The sequence below is a fragment of the Achroia grisella genome, unplaced genomic scaffold, assembly GCF_030625045.1.
Source record: "Achroia grisella isolate CSIRO2021 unplaced genomic scaffold, CSIRO_AGI_Agris_v1 utg511, whole genome shotgun sequence".
Taxonomy (NCBI): domain Eukaryota; kingdom Metazoa; phylum Arthropoda; class Insecta; order Lepidoptera; family Pyralidae; genus Achroia; species Achroia grisella.
Window position 1 is genome coordinate 4790948 of NW_026712905.1, and position 13944 is coordinate 4804891.

General features: G+C 35.8%; 5 protein-coding genes across 8 annotated transcripts; 3 read left to right on the plus strand and 2 right to left on the minus strand.

Moving 5' to 3' along the window:
* Positions 1 to 39: 39 nt before the first annotated feature.
* Positions 40 to 1007, plus strand: LOC131846480 (larval cuticle protein A3A-like). The gene is made up of 2 exons (XM_059195795.1): positions 40 to 86; positions 316 to 1007. Exons 1-2 carry the CDS (start codon positions 75 to 77, stop codon positions 928 to 930), a joined length of 627 nt encoding a protein of 208 aa, XP_059051778.1. The 5' UTR covers positions 40 to 74; the 3' UTR covers positions 931 to 1007.
* A 3380-nt stretch (positions 1008 to 4387) lies between these two features.
* LOC131846479 (larval cuticle protein A2B-like) lies at positions 4388 to 5861 on the plus strand. Its single transcript, XM_059195794.1, has 2 exons — positions 4388 to 4425; positions 5190 to 5861. The coding sequence occupies exons 1-2, from the start codon at positions 4414 to 4416 to the stop codon at positions 5814 to 5816; spliced, it is 639 nt and encodes a 212-aa protein (XP_059051777.1). The 5' UTR covers positions 4388 to 4413; the 3' UTR covers positions 5817 to 5861.
* A 513-nt stretch (positions 5862 to 6374) lies between these two features.
* On the plus strand, positions 6375 to 8866 carry LOC131846477 (outer dynein arm-docking complex subunit 4-like). Its single transcript, XM_059195792.1, has one exon. The coding sequence runs from the start codon at positions 6465 to 6467 to the stop codon at positions 8244 to 8246; it is 1782 nt and encodes a 593-aa protein (XP_059051775.1). The 5' UTR covers positions 6375 to 6464; the 3' UTR covers positions 8247 to 8866.
* Positions 8867 to 9076: 210 nt separating this feature from the next.
* On the minus strand, positions 9077 to 9832 carry LOC131846483 (larval cuticle protein A3A-like). Of its 3 annotated transcripts, XM_059195799.1 has the most exons (3): positions 9785 to 9814; positions 9229 to 9693; positions 9077 to 9198 (listed from the first exon to the last, which is right to left on the minus strand). In XM_059195799.1, exons 1-3 carry the CDS (start codon positions 9794 to 9796, stop codon positions 9100 to 9102), a joined length of 576 nt encoding a protein of 191 aa, XP_059051782.1. In that variant the 5' UTR covers positions 9797 to 9814; the 3' UTR covers positions 9077 to 9099. The 3 variants fall into 3 exon arrangements, with proteins under 3 accessions (XP_059051782.1, XP_059051784.1, XP_059051781.1); XM_059195801.1 differs by having other exon boundaries at positions 9077 to 9693; positions 9785 to 9832; XM_059195798.1 differs by having other exon boundaries at positions 9077 to 9679; positions 9768 to 9796.
* Positions 9833 to 13025: 3193 nt separating this feature from the next.
* On the minus strand, positions 13026 to 13722 carry LOC131846482 (larval cuticle protein A3A-like). Of its 2 annotated transcripts, none has more exons than XM_059195797.1 (2): positions 13711 to 13722; positions 13026 to 13619 (listed from the first exon to the last, which is right to left on the minus strand). In XM_059195797.1, the coding sequence occupies exons 1-2, from the start codon at positions 13720 to 13722 to the stop codon at positions 13026 to 13028; spliced, it is 606 nt and encodes a 201-aa protein (XP_059051780.1). The 2 variants fall into 2 exon arrangements, with proteins under 2 accessions (XP_059051780.1, XP_059051779.1); XM_059195796.1 differs by having other exon boundaries at positions 13026 to 13605; positions 13694 to 13722.
* Between the last annotated feature and the right edge of the window lie 222 nt (positions 13723 to 13944).

The following is a 13944-nucleotide window of genomic DNA, read 5'->3' on the forward strand; positions in this document are numbered from 1 at the left end:
GTCTGACTGATTCAAGTATAGCACATTCAACTTGGGGTATCCTCATTGAGAAGTCACATTCTTTTCTTCTTATCATGGCTTTCAAGGTAGGATTTATTTCGCCAATCAATATATTTTAGTTTAAAACGGATTTCAGCCAAGAAAGGACTCAAATCCTAGTACTGTACTACTACCTACTAATATATTTTCTTGTAATAATCAAGAATTTGTTATAAAAAAATGGTTAAATTTAAGAAATACATACAATAATAGGCTATTGTATTTAAATTTGGACAATGGTATTTGTTGATTAAGGATTTTATTCTGTTATTTTAGCTAGTAGTGCTGATGTGCGTGTTGGCCGCCGCACAGGCGGGCCTCGTGGCCCCCGCAGCCTACGCCGCGCACCCGGCTCCGGTCGCATATGCAGCTGCACCCGTGGTGCATGCCGCTCCGACTGCACCGCTCGTGCACGCCGCCCCAGTAGCATACGCCGCACCCGTCGCGAAACTCGCCGCTGTCGCCCCTGTCGCAAAGGTCGCTGTTGAAGAGTATGACCCACATCCTCAATACAGCTTTGCGTATGATGTCCAAGATGGACTTACTGGTGATTCTAAAACTCAACACGAGACACGCGATGGCGATGTTGTCCAAGGCTCCTATTCCGTTGTTGACCCTGACGGTACCAAGCGCACAGTTGAGTACACGGCTGATCCTCACAATGGTTTCAACGCCGTTGTGCACAAGGAGCCGGTGGCAGTGAAAGTAGCGGCAGTTGCTCCTGTTGCTAAGGTCGCTGCTCCCGTGGCATATGCTGCTGCCCCTCTAGTTCGCGCCGCCCCTGTAGTTCAGTCTGCCCCAGTGGTGCATGCTGCTCCTGTATTACACGCTGCTCCTGTAGCTAAATTGGCTGCTCCAGTGGCTTATTCTGCTCCACTTATCCACCACTGAAATATTGGATCACTTGACTAGTCATTAAAATGTAAACAAGTATTAATTTATTTTTATATGATATACACATGAATTGAAATGCAATTAAAAGATTATTAAAAATATTTTTTTTATTTAAAATTGCCAAGTATTTGTATATATTTCTTATAGTTATATAAAAATCATAAAACAAATTTAGCTTATTTTCCAGTCACATGATCTGCGCAAACAACAGCAAGTAGACGTCTTGGAAACGTATAATACTTTTAGTTTATTTTGATATAACGTGCTAGTTACTTGACCTCAAAAAGGGTCAAATATCTGCTGTAATAATTATTTATTATAGTAAATTGTTCAAAATGTTTAAGAAAAACACTATTTGTATCTATATACAAATAACAAGTAACAATCCCGTACACCTCGTACGGGATTGTTACTTGTTATTTGTCTGAGTATTATTTTTAAATTTGCGAGCTAGTAGTCCTTGTTCCATATGTACCAATACAATTGGATTACATATCGGTACATGTCATCGACAAAGAGGCGGGCCAGTTGACCGATAATTATTAGCTCTCGCCTCGGGCGTACCACGTTCAACATACGAGTATAACCGCACCACGGATCAAAGTCAACACAACTTACCTACTCTTTATATTTACTACTAGTAAAATGATATTCAAGGTGAGCAATGAATCTAAATTCGAGATCTATGATAGAGAAAATATAATACGATATTAAGTACATATATATTTAATAAATTATATACCTATGAGTTATATATTGAATATACATAATAGCACAGATAACATAATATTACATAATAATAGTATATTATTATACCTTCTACCTATTATTTGTATAATTTATGTAATTAGAATGGCAAACAAACATACGGCCGAATAACATAACGGTGAGTGTTACATTGACGATCGTTTTTATACATTAACAGCACTAGGTGGTAACACGGGCGTCAAATGAAATCGTGATACCTCACGATGTTACCCCGCCCGTGTTACCACTCATGCCTTGCCTTTCCGTAAATCAAGATGTCATTCCACTTAACACTGACTTATCTCACCCTTCAACTGCAATACATTTTGTAAACTGATTGCCAACTGAAATATGTGAGACTAAGGCTGATGAATTTTTTACAAAGTCTACCTGAGTGAAAATTGATATGCTCACATATCTTTGGATATATCTCCATACAAAGTAGCAGGAGCGAGCCTAACGCGTACTCTCAGATTTTTTTATTATATGACAATAACTTCAGCAGTGATATTACCAGCGGCACCTTTATCACCGTCTTTATATTTCTTGTCAAATTTCCTGTGTCGCCAGAATGAAGTGTGAATCAGAGTCATGACTTTGGTAATAGATGCAATTCTAGTACCAAAGTGATGACTCCGATTCCTAATATTGCTGCCACGAAACTTATGAAGTTGATGTTACGGAAGTATACCTATAGTATACCTTGTATAACCAGACAGGCTATGTCAAAATAACTGGCGTAAATGTCCTATTAAGCTACTTCGAAATCTATAGCCATTTGTTAAACTTTAAAGTAACACGTCCTTAATTTTCAAGTGGATATTTCTACAGAAATTACTTATCCGTTTTATATAATACTAGCTGTACACGCGACTTCGTCCGCGTGGAATATAACTTTATTTTTCTAAAATAAAAGATTTTTTCGGAAATAAAAGTAGTCTAAGTTTCTCTTTATTACATCAGCTACCTGCCAATTCAAATCCCGTCAAATCGGTCTAGCCACTTCAGGTTCAGGTTAGCCGGACCATACAGATAGACAGACAGACAGATAAAAATGGTAAAAAATGATATTTTGGTATACGTACCGCATTTATATTCATATGCAAAATGTAAAAATGGTTATTTCAATAACCATTTTTACTACGTACAAACAGACACTCTAATTTTATTTATATGAATAGATTTTGAGTTGTCATTAAGTCATAGAATTTATTGATATGAAACAATTTTTGTCATGTGTATAGTTACTTCCTCTGTGTGTCAGTCTTTATTACTATTTTTAACCATACCGTTTATTTCAGCTGGCTGCATTAGGCTTTCATTAGGATATAAATGCACTGGCCTATTTAAAAAACTATTATTTACTACTGTCTACGTCTAAATAATATTCAGCTTGGATTATAAACAAAGACATGAAACAAAAATGAAAGCATATAAGAATGAATATTATATTCGTAGATGTGTAAATATCTAATCTTTACTATTCCTGGGACTAAGGTGTGCTTTCGTGTCCAGTATTTCAAGGTCGCATGTACGACGAGTACCAGCTTCAAAACCGGAACATTGTGAAATAAGTGTTGTATATCCATGCAGAGGACTTTGTAACACTTTTTTCTTGTTTTTATAAAATAGGTGCCTATGACAAGAAGATATATAAAAATCTTGTTTATCGATATAAAAACGAAAAAGGTCATGATGAAAGTTTGACATTTACACATACGGATTATAAGTATGTATCTTGGTATAAAAACTGAATTTACGAGTTTTTTTTTAAATTCACCCTTTATGAGCGAAAGGTAAATAAAGGGGTGAAAGACGAAAATTTTTAATAGCTTAATAACTCTCAGTCTGTACCTGCTGCTGGATATAGAACACGAAAATTACTACAGTGGTACAGTACAATAGAAAACAAAAGGTTGCAATAAAATATACGTATTAAAATCAGTTTTCTATAAAAATCTATTATTTTGGAATTAATATTATGAAATATATAATATAATATTATTAATATAATGTTACTTCGGCTTTATCAAGTCAGATATCTTAATCAATCATTATTACATAGTATAAAATAAAGTCCCTGTCGGTGTCTGTCCCTATGTACGCTTGAATCTTTAAAACTACGCAATGGATTTTAAAGAGGTTTTCTTAACACAGAGTGATTCAAGAGGAAGCTTTAATACATACATAATACATGTACACCCGTGCGAAGCCGGGGCGAGTATTATACAATATATTTTTTAATTGTATTGGATCTCGTGGTTTTCTTCTTAAGTTTTCATTCTTGTCGACTTAAAGTGGAATACCTCCTTAAGGTGTGATTTCACTGTTATACATGTTATATGTTATACATAAATTACATTACATTTTCATCTTTATTCTACAGAGAATCAATTTGCTAAGAGAAAATATTAGTAAGTATTTATCTAATATTTTAATATTATCCTTTGATATAATTCAGAATTATTCTGAATGCATTAAAGGTATGAGATGTTTAATTTATAGCAATTTCATAACATTTGGCGTAAAGTCAAGAACATGTAAAAATTTTCCTCCATTGACAAATTGCATCTCATTTCCAATTGCGTGCACATCCATAGTGATGTGCATACATAATACTAAGTATGAACTTGGGATAGTGTCACAACCTGCCCCACTATATATACCTCGATCTTCACAACAGGAGCATAGTCATAGCTGGCTTCATTCCGCAACTCATCCATAGAAACAAAAATGGTCTCTAAGGTAAATTTTATTCCTGAAAATACCCATTACTATAGATTAAATTTAAATAATATTTCGATTATTAAAATATATAAAATTTCTAAAATAAAAGTAACATAAGATACTCTAGCTATCTGCGAGTGAAAGTCCCATCAAAATCGGTCCAGCCATTTCAGAGATTAGCAAGAACAGACAATACTTTTAAATAATATTTCTTATAATTATATACTTTCATTTGCATTTAGTGAAGAGCAGTTAATGCGATCTTACAAATAGGCACTACAATTTTATATAGCTACTGAATTAATAGACATACTAAGTGTTAGTTTTAAATTAATAAATATATATATGCAACATATTCATATACTAGTTTTAAATCCCAAGTTTAGTCGTTTTAAACCAATAGCGACTAACATATTTTGTTTTAATTGCTGTACCATATACGTTACGTTCTAGTTTAAATGTTGTTATTCATTTTACTTAAGCAATAGTATACTCACTTATTTTGCCCAGACAACGCCATGAATCGGCGTGTCTTGTCTACGCTGATTTGGATGCGGGACGCGTTACATTACACGTCCTTGACGGGTACTGTATCCTCAGCTTGTTAGTAATTTCTCAGCGCATGCGCTTGCGCAACTGCACTAGTATCGCCCTCGCGAAATTGTGTCACTGTTTCAAGTACAGCTGTTGGGACGTGTATACACAAGTGACATTTTCAACGCAAATCCTTTTAAGTATAATTTTAGGCATATACATATATTTCAATTATTCATTACATTTAGATCGTCATCATCTCGTGCTTCGTGGCCATTGCTTGTACGAGTGTGGCGCCGGCGGCGGTCGCAGCTCCTCTCGCGGCAGCGCCAGTAGTCGCGGCCCCTGCGGTGGCGGCAAGACTGGAGGAATTCGATCCTCTTCCACAATACAGATTCGGATATAACGTAGCGGATTCTCTTACTGGCGACTATAAAAGTCAGCAAGAGCAACGTGATGGAGACTTAGTTCAGGGCTCATACTCGGTCGTTGAGCCTGATGGTACGCGTCGTGTCGTCGAGTACGCCGCTGATTCAGTAAATGGATTCAACGCTGTCGTGCGTAATGAGCCACTCGTAGCTGCCGCTCCCGCTGTCGTTGCTGAGCCTGCCGTAGTCCCCGCTCGTATAGCGGCTGCTCCAGTCGCAGCTGTGGCACCTGCGAGGTTAACCGCTGCAGTAGTTGCCCCTTATACTACTGCGTATACTGCTCCTGTGGCAAAAGTAGCGGCATACACAGCGCCCTTGGCTGCAGCCTATACAGCACCAGTAGCAAAGGTCGCTACCGCATCTCTCGTATCGCCGTTCTCAAGACTTACAGTGTCTCCGTTCTTGTCTTACAATTATGCTGCTGCCCCAGTTGTGGCTGTAAAATGATCTACTACAACAACTTAATTCTCTGAAATTTCGGATAAAGGCTAAGACAATAAACATTTTTATACTGTAAATTATATGTTTTTATTCATATGTAATCAATTATTGTTGTACAGCTGTACTATCTAAGCAAGTAGCACAGCTAGTACGGAGTTATTTCATGATTATATTGTATTGATTTTAATAAGAAATAATGGTTAAGATCATTTTTAACTTTTACATATATTTTACATTTTTAAACAAACACAAACATACCGTCACAACTATTATCCTAGATGGCATATTCACAGGCTTCGTTTACTATTGATGTTATGTATGGTGATTTCACATGTTCACATTTATTACTTTGAAATATTATAATAGTATTATTGATTATTAAATATTAACACGATGTTGAAGTAATATTGAATTAGTTGATTTAGGATAGTGTCTATAGAGAATTATACAATATTATAAGCGAAATTATCTCTATTTATTTATTTCTAAGTCTGAATAATAGACACGTGTCAAAGTAAAGAGTTTCCTGCTTGACATGTATTTTATAAAAATATACTACTTTTGACAAATTTATCATTTCTAACATTTATCAATTGTACATTTATTGTTATATATACTTTGTTGTTACGAGTATATAATATACTACATATTGTAATGGAAGAAAAACAGCTGTATGGCGCGCTGACAGTATATCGTGAAAGAGGCGCATATTTGCGTCGTCTTGAACAATTTGAAAAAGCAAAAGCCTCATTTGATGAAGCTTTCAAGAGTACTCCGGATGATGTACGAACACTAACAGGACGCAGTCAAGTATGTGCTGATGCTGTTCAACCGGTACAGGCGTATGCGGACGCTGAAGTTGCCCTCAAACTTGCACCTGCCAATATGATAGCACGCAACATGCAAGCTCGGGCCATGTATACTATGTCCGATTTTGAAAGATCCGTTGTTATGAACTTCCGGGGCGTAAGAGATCGTCGTCAACCACCTTATTTCCATGAAGGTATTAATCAAGGTGTCGAAACTATACAAGATTGTATTGGAGTCAATGCAGGTAACGTGATGTTAGATTTTTTACCTTTAATTAAGGAAACAGAAGCAATACGCACTGATGAGAACGGACCACAAAAACTACTTCACGTGTCTCGAATTCCACAACCAGAACGCAAACGTAAATTAACACAAATAGAGGCACGAAAGCATTTAACTTTGGCCAGAGTACTCGCTATGAAGTATCTAGGACCAATGGCGTATGATAAATTTTTTCTTCAAGAGCTTACTGAAGATCCTCGTATAAAATCAGCAAACTCAGGGGGCAGTCTTCAGTTGAAGACAGCTGTAAAGGAAGCTCTTCGTTCATTGACTGAACGTCAGAATATGTTGCGTTCACAGCGACCATATTATACAATTAAACTAGCAGAAAAGGCTGAGTCTAAACACCAAAACAAGTATATGGAGGCAGTATTAATAAAAGAACGCGAGATAGGAGCCCGCACTTCTGAACGTTTGTTGAAACAAATTGAAAAGAGTTTTCGCGACAATCGTATAATGGATTTGATGGCACAAGCGGAGCGCATGCAATTATTTCTCGATTCAAGAACCTCTCGAACACTTCCTGATAAGGAAATATATACAGATCGTTTATATAGAGCAGTCGGAGAAGGATATTTGGCACAACATCGTCTATCCTATACTCTTAGTGAGCGTGGTAATCGTCGAAGGATTGCGTTCCTTATGGGCCTTCCTGTAGGTCGACCACAATCATTTGATTCTGTAATGGCGAACTATCCATATAAGTTTATAGATATTAAACAAGCAACAGAGAAAGTTATTGCTATACTTGAGATGTGTGAAAATGCTACAATGAAATGTTGGTTAATGTATGAGCTTGCTCGCCTTCTGTGTACTCAAAAAAATTATGCACTCGCGAAATTTTATGCAAAACGTTGCCAAAGAGAAGCTCAGGAACTGACGAATGTCACATGGTGGTTAAATGGATGTTTTGTGCTAATGAGTGGCGATATGCAACAAGGTAACTCAAATGAGGTACGCATTCAAGTAGAAGAAGCTTATGAATGGTCAAAGAAACTACAGGACCCGGAACGCATACAAGCATTCTTATGCAAATGTGCGGAAATGGCAGCAGAAGTTGTATCTTCTGATGAACGCAAGGCGATAATGCAAAGAGAAAAACAGATAGTAGCCGTCATGGATGAATCGCAAAAAGTGGAAACTCAAGTGTTATTTAAGCGTATGTCGACTGTTCCGACTGGTAGGCGGTTCTCGGTATTACCACGCAAACAGAAACCTGGTGAAGATCGGGCGGAACGTCAACGCCGACGTCAACGCGGGTTGTCAGTCATCCCTGGGCAAGAACAGTCTTTGCCCGCACCACCTCAATCTGCTACTCTTGGTTTTCAACTGTTCGATATATAAATATTACGTTATTTATTTACAAAATATCAACAGAAATATTTGTAGAATATGAATATTTGTACAAGTAAATATTTTTCACCTTCTTTGAATAATACATACGCTCATTATTATGTGTTATTATTCTCACACTATTTTAGTCTAGATATACTGATTTCATTCTCAATATATAATATATACAAAGTTCTAAAAAAATTTAATCTGGTATTAAGATGCAAATCATATTGATCAGTAAGCGAAATGCTGTAGACATTTACAGATTGATTTCGGATAAGGAAATCAAAACGTGTATAATGAAATTTAGGTTTATAATGTATCTTCTAATAATCTATATTAAATAGTATCAAGTCCCAGAAGAAAAATTAAATATGTATAAAAAAATTAAAGTTCAAATGTACCCATTATTATTATTCTTAATTTCACAATTATGTAATTTAGTGTATATTTAATCAACATTATTAGAAATAAAATAAACTACATATTTGATGTTTCAATATACTTGAATATACAGATAGATACTTAGGTTGACACAACCTGGACTATATAATTTTATCTACATCTTGAAGCAAGAATGAGTCATTTTAGATTATTACGACTAATGTATCGTACACACATTATATATATATATATATAGTTTGTGACAAATCCTGTGTATTTATGTCGGATACCTTATGTTAATTTAATAGGTATTTCGATTTGCACTTCTTTTAATATTTTTTCCCAAATTTAACTGAATTATAATACTGTATGTAAATACCAATAAAAAGAAATAAGCAACTTCTGTTCATAAATAGTTTTATTTATATATTTACATTATATTACATTATGGCTTTCAAGATTATCTTCTAATAATGACTTAGTGGTGATACAATGGGGCGGGGTAGGCAACGGGCGCAGAGTATGCAAGTTTGGCGACGGGTGCAGCGGCGTATGACACAGGGGCGGCGTATGCGACCTTGGCGACGGGTGCGGCAGCGTATGCAACAGGGGCTGCGATTTTGGCGACGGGTGCGGCGTATGCGACGGGGGCAGCAGCAACCTTCACGGCGAGAGGCTCTCTGTGGACGACAGCGTTGAAACCGTTGTGGGGGTCGGCGGTGTACTCAACAGTACGCTTGGTACCATCGGGGTCAACAACGGAGTAAGAACCCTGAACAACATCGCCGTCACGGGTCTCGTGCTGGGACTTAGAATCACCGGTGTGGCCATCTTGTACATCGTAGGCGAAGCTGTATTGTGGGTGAGAGTCGTAAGCCTCCACTACTTTGGCTACTGGAGCAACAGCGGCGACTTTAGCGATAGGGGCTGCGTAGGCCACTGGGGCGGAATACGCCACAGGAGCAGCGTGGATGGCATGGGACGAGTATGAGAGTGGGGCCGAATAAGCGACGGGAGCAGCTGGGAGTAGTCCAGCGCTTGCGGCAGCCACCAGGCAGCTAAGAACGACAAACTGTAACAAAGGAAGAATGTCTTTAGTAACACTGTTATCACTTATCGCAAATTGTACCACTTTATTATTTTCACTATGTAAATAATAATACCTTGAATGCCATTTTTGGTTGTGATATAGTCCAAGAATGAAATTGTACTGCCAAACTTATCGAACGCTCTCTTTTTATATTGAACGACACTAAGTGACATTCATATTTAGGTGACGGCAAATTGAACCCACGTTCAATCGAAAACTTTGATCTTATGAGTAAGTTTATGATCACTTTTGGTCTACTTTGGCTTGTTTTAATTATGGTTTACTTTTGTGAAAGTGGACAGCCATTTATTGAATATTATTTATATAAAGCCAACCTGCTAATTTACGTAGTTAATGTTTTAACCTACTCACATTTATTGTTGTAATTTTAAATTAATCTATAATATATATTGCATGATGTATTTTCCTCTATGTTTTCATAAATCTTTGATAAAACAGAAAATGATTTATTATATTAATTATAATAAATATATATATTTATTACACTATAACATATAAATATTCTTATTGAAAATTGTAAACGGATTAAAAATAAATGGATCTGCGTCGATATTCACCCTCTAAATAATAATATCTCATTATTCGGTGAATTATTTCACGTGTTCATAGACACTCTCATTAATTCTGTGTTAGAGAATATCCGCAGTGAGGTACTGTTACAGCTCTGCATTATAGTCAGCTTGAATTACCATAAAAGTTTTAACATAAATACAGGTTTAAATAAATTGCAATTTAACATGTTATATAGTTTGAATAATCTTCGTCTAGATAGTTTATTAGTAATAATAAAGGCAATACAAATAAAATCAGTAATTTATCCAAAAAACCGTTTCAGAAGACTAGATAAATCTTACTACTTATTTATCGATACTAACTACTTATTTACTTTTTGAATATTCGCGTTTCTTGAACACTTAAAAAGCGGAAACGTGGCATGCGGACTAAAATGAAGAAAAAGTTTTAGAAGTAACTTTCTTATATTGTTAGACTTTGAAAATTTGTCATATTATGTATTTTGAAAGGCTACTGAATATTTAAATCATTAATTCTTAAGTAATTGAAAATACAGTAGGATAAGGGTTTACTATCTATTAGTCTTTAAATCAGTATTATGGAGAAAAGATTAGAAATCAATTCAGTGTAGTAGACAATAATCAATCGGCAATCCATATATGTTATAAAACAAAATCTAACGCGGCGTTTGTACGCGATCATCTCAAAAACTACGAAACTTATTTCCATGAGGTTTTATCCATCCACCCACACCTATATTGATGTCTAAGGAAGATTTAGATTTGGCAGTACTCAGACGGTGTTTCATGAATTATCCTGGATTATTATTATTATTGTTATATAAAAGATCTGAAAATATATATTAACTCACAGTGCACTAGAGTGTGAAACTGTTTTACAAGAGATGGGCTATCTAATGAAAAGTTTTGAGTCTTCCTATATGTTCTAATGTTTAAGATATTATCAAATCTTTTACATCCGGAATTTCGATTAGTTTAAGTTTACGTTAGACCTTATCACTGCGAAAGCTATAATAAAAATAGCATCTTGAAGTGAAATAAAATTTTAATTTTGAGTTTTGAAGAGAGTTACTAATGTCGCGTATATGACAATAATTTGTTTTTTATTATACTGAACAAAAGTATGTAGACCTACTTACGAAAATGATATGTAACAGATAATAGTAACGAAATCGATACTTACTTAATTCTCTTACTACTTAATTATCGATACTAACTACTTATTCACTTAATTCTCAAAACTCTTTGAAGATTCGCGTTTCCTGAACACTTAAAAAGCGGAAAGGTTGCATGCGGACTAAAATGAAGAAACAGTTTTAGAAGTAACTTTCTTCTACTTTCTTATATTGTTAGACTTTGAAACTTTGTTATTATATATATTTTGAAAGGCTACTGAATATTTAAGTCATTAATACTTAAATAATTGAAAATACAGTAGGATAAGGGCTTACTATCTAATAAGAAGTACTTCTAGATACAAAGCTGAGAGGAAACCAGTTGTATTTATTAAATTATTAATTAGAAAACTGCATTTACCACAAATAATGTCCTGTATGTTTCGCGAAATAAATATATTTTGTTTCTTTACTTTATTTATTCGAACATTATGGGATGAATCTATATGATTTATGTGAGTGCATTTTAAAAAATATATATCTGATTTATATCTCAAAGCAATACATATACAGATGTCCTAAGTATGTTACGAAAAGTAAATATGTTACGTGTCCAGGGTTATCCTGTGTAGTAGGGTTATCCCCAGGTACGCAGGGCTTGTGTTATTAATCGTACCTATGACCATCAACAAGTAAGGCGGTGTCCTAAACCAACCGACCACCGAAGCTGTCAATATATAATTTGAGAACAACATTTCAAGTAAAACTAGCTGTAACCCGCATCACTTCTCCGTGAAATACATTCTATGTTACTGACATAAATATATAAAATAAATAAAGATTATATATTATATTATATATAATCAAAGTTACAATTTAAAGTTCTCCCTTATTTATAGGCTGCCATGACATACATATATGAATTTGTGGCATCCTATAAATGAGACATATTCATTCTATTTTGTGAAGGTTTGCTTTAAAAAGAAGTGCTTTATTGTTGATTAAGAAATAAGAAGCTTATTGCGTTAGTCGCGTTATGTAATGATAATAGGTACATATTAATTATTGGTGAAACTTCTTTGCAGTAGTGCAGCGGTTTTGAAGAAAGATAGCACAGAATAGAAAAGAACGTTTAGTTTATATTATGTTCTGTTAAAAATAAGTGATTTTAACAGTGTGTTATATTAAACCAAAAACTAAGATTGTATCTTTATAGTTATATATGGAGGATCCCTATGTTTATTAACAGATTGTAAATTACTGAAATATTCATGATCACATTGATGATCGTTTGAGCTATGTACATTTAAGATATAAAGATAACTAGGATAATATTCTTAATTCTTTGCTCTAAATCACAGAGGAGTATATTGTTATTATATGTAGTACTATATATTTAAGTAAATCTACTTAACTTAAAATTTAATTACTGTGAACTACACATATAAGAAAGTACACTGAAACTCAAAATAAGCCAAGCCGACTTGCTAATGTGGTAGTAGCTGGTTACGTCATCAGAGGAGTCTTAACGGTTTGTTGTAGGTATGGTAAGAAAATAGATTTACATGAAAACAAATTCCGTTCTTAAATAATTATTATAATGGTTTATTTACATTATGGCTTTCAATTATCCTATAGTAATGACTTAGTGGTGATACAATGGGGCGGGGTAGGCAACGGGCGCAGAGTACGCAACTTTGGCGACGGGTGCAGCGGCGTATGACACAGGGGCGGCGTATGCGACCTTGGCGACGGGTGCGGCAGCGTATGCAACAGGGGCTGCGATTTTGGCGACGGGTGTGGCGTATGCGACGGGGGCAGCGGCAACTTTCACGGCGAGAGGCTCTCTGTGTACGACAGCGTTGAAACCGTTGTGTGGGTCGGCGGTGTACTCAACAGTACGCTTGGTACCATCGGGGTCAACGACGGAGTAAGAGCCTTGAACGACATCACCGTCACGGGTCTCGTGCTGGGACTTAGAATCACCGGTGTGACCATCTTGTACATCGTAGGCGAAGCTGTATTGTGGGTGAGAGTCGTAAGCCTCCACTACTTTGGCTACTGGAGCAACAGCGGCGACTTTAGCGATAGGGGCTGCGTAGGCCACTGGGGCGGAATACGCCACAGGAGCAGCGTGGATGGCATGGGACGAGTATGAGAGTGGGGCCGAATAAGCGACGGGAGCAGCTGGGAGTAGTCCAGCGCTTGCGGAAGCCACCAGGCAGCTAAGAACGACAAACTGTAACAAAGGAAGAATGTCTTTAGTAACACTGTTATCACTTATCGCAAATTGTACCACTTTATTATTTTCACTATGTAAATAATAATACCTTGAATGCCATTTTTGGTTGTGATATAATGAAATTGTACTGCCAAACTTATCGAACGCTCTCTTTTTATATTGAACGACACTAAGTGACATTCATATTTAGGTGACGGCAAATTGAACCTACGTTCAATCGATTTAACTTTGATCTTATTTATGAGTAAGTTTAAAATCACTTGTAGTCTATTTTGGCGTGTTTTAATTATGGTTTGTTTTTATGATAGAATAAATTACAATT

Excerpts from the sequence above, each read along its gene's own strand:
- LOC131846477 (XM_059195792.1), top strand. The coding sequence starts at position 6,465 with ATGGAAGAAAAACAGCTGTATGGCGCGCTGACAGTATATCGTGAAAGA.
- LOC131846482 (XM_059195796.1), bottom strand. The coding sequence starts at position 13,722 with ATGGCATTCAAGGTATTATTATTTACATA. Across the intron at positions 13,606-13,693 it reads AAGGTATTATTATTTACATA|CTGCCTGGTGGCTTCCGCAA; the intron begins GTGAAAATAATA and ends TGTCGTTCTTAG.
- LOC131846483 (XM_059195798.1), bottom strand. The coding sequence starts at position 9,796 with ATGGCATTCAAGGTATTATTATTTACATA. Across the intron at positions 9,680-9,767 it reads AAGGTATTATTATTTACATA|CTGCCTGGTGGCTGCCGCAA; the intron begins GTGAAAATAATA and ends TGTCGTTCTTAG.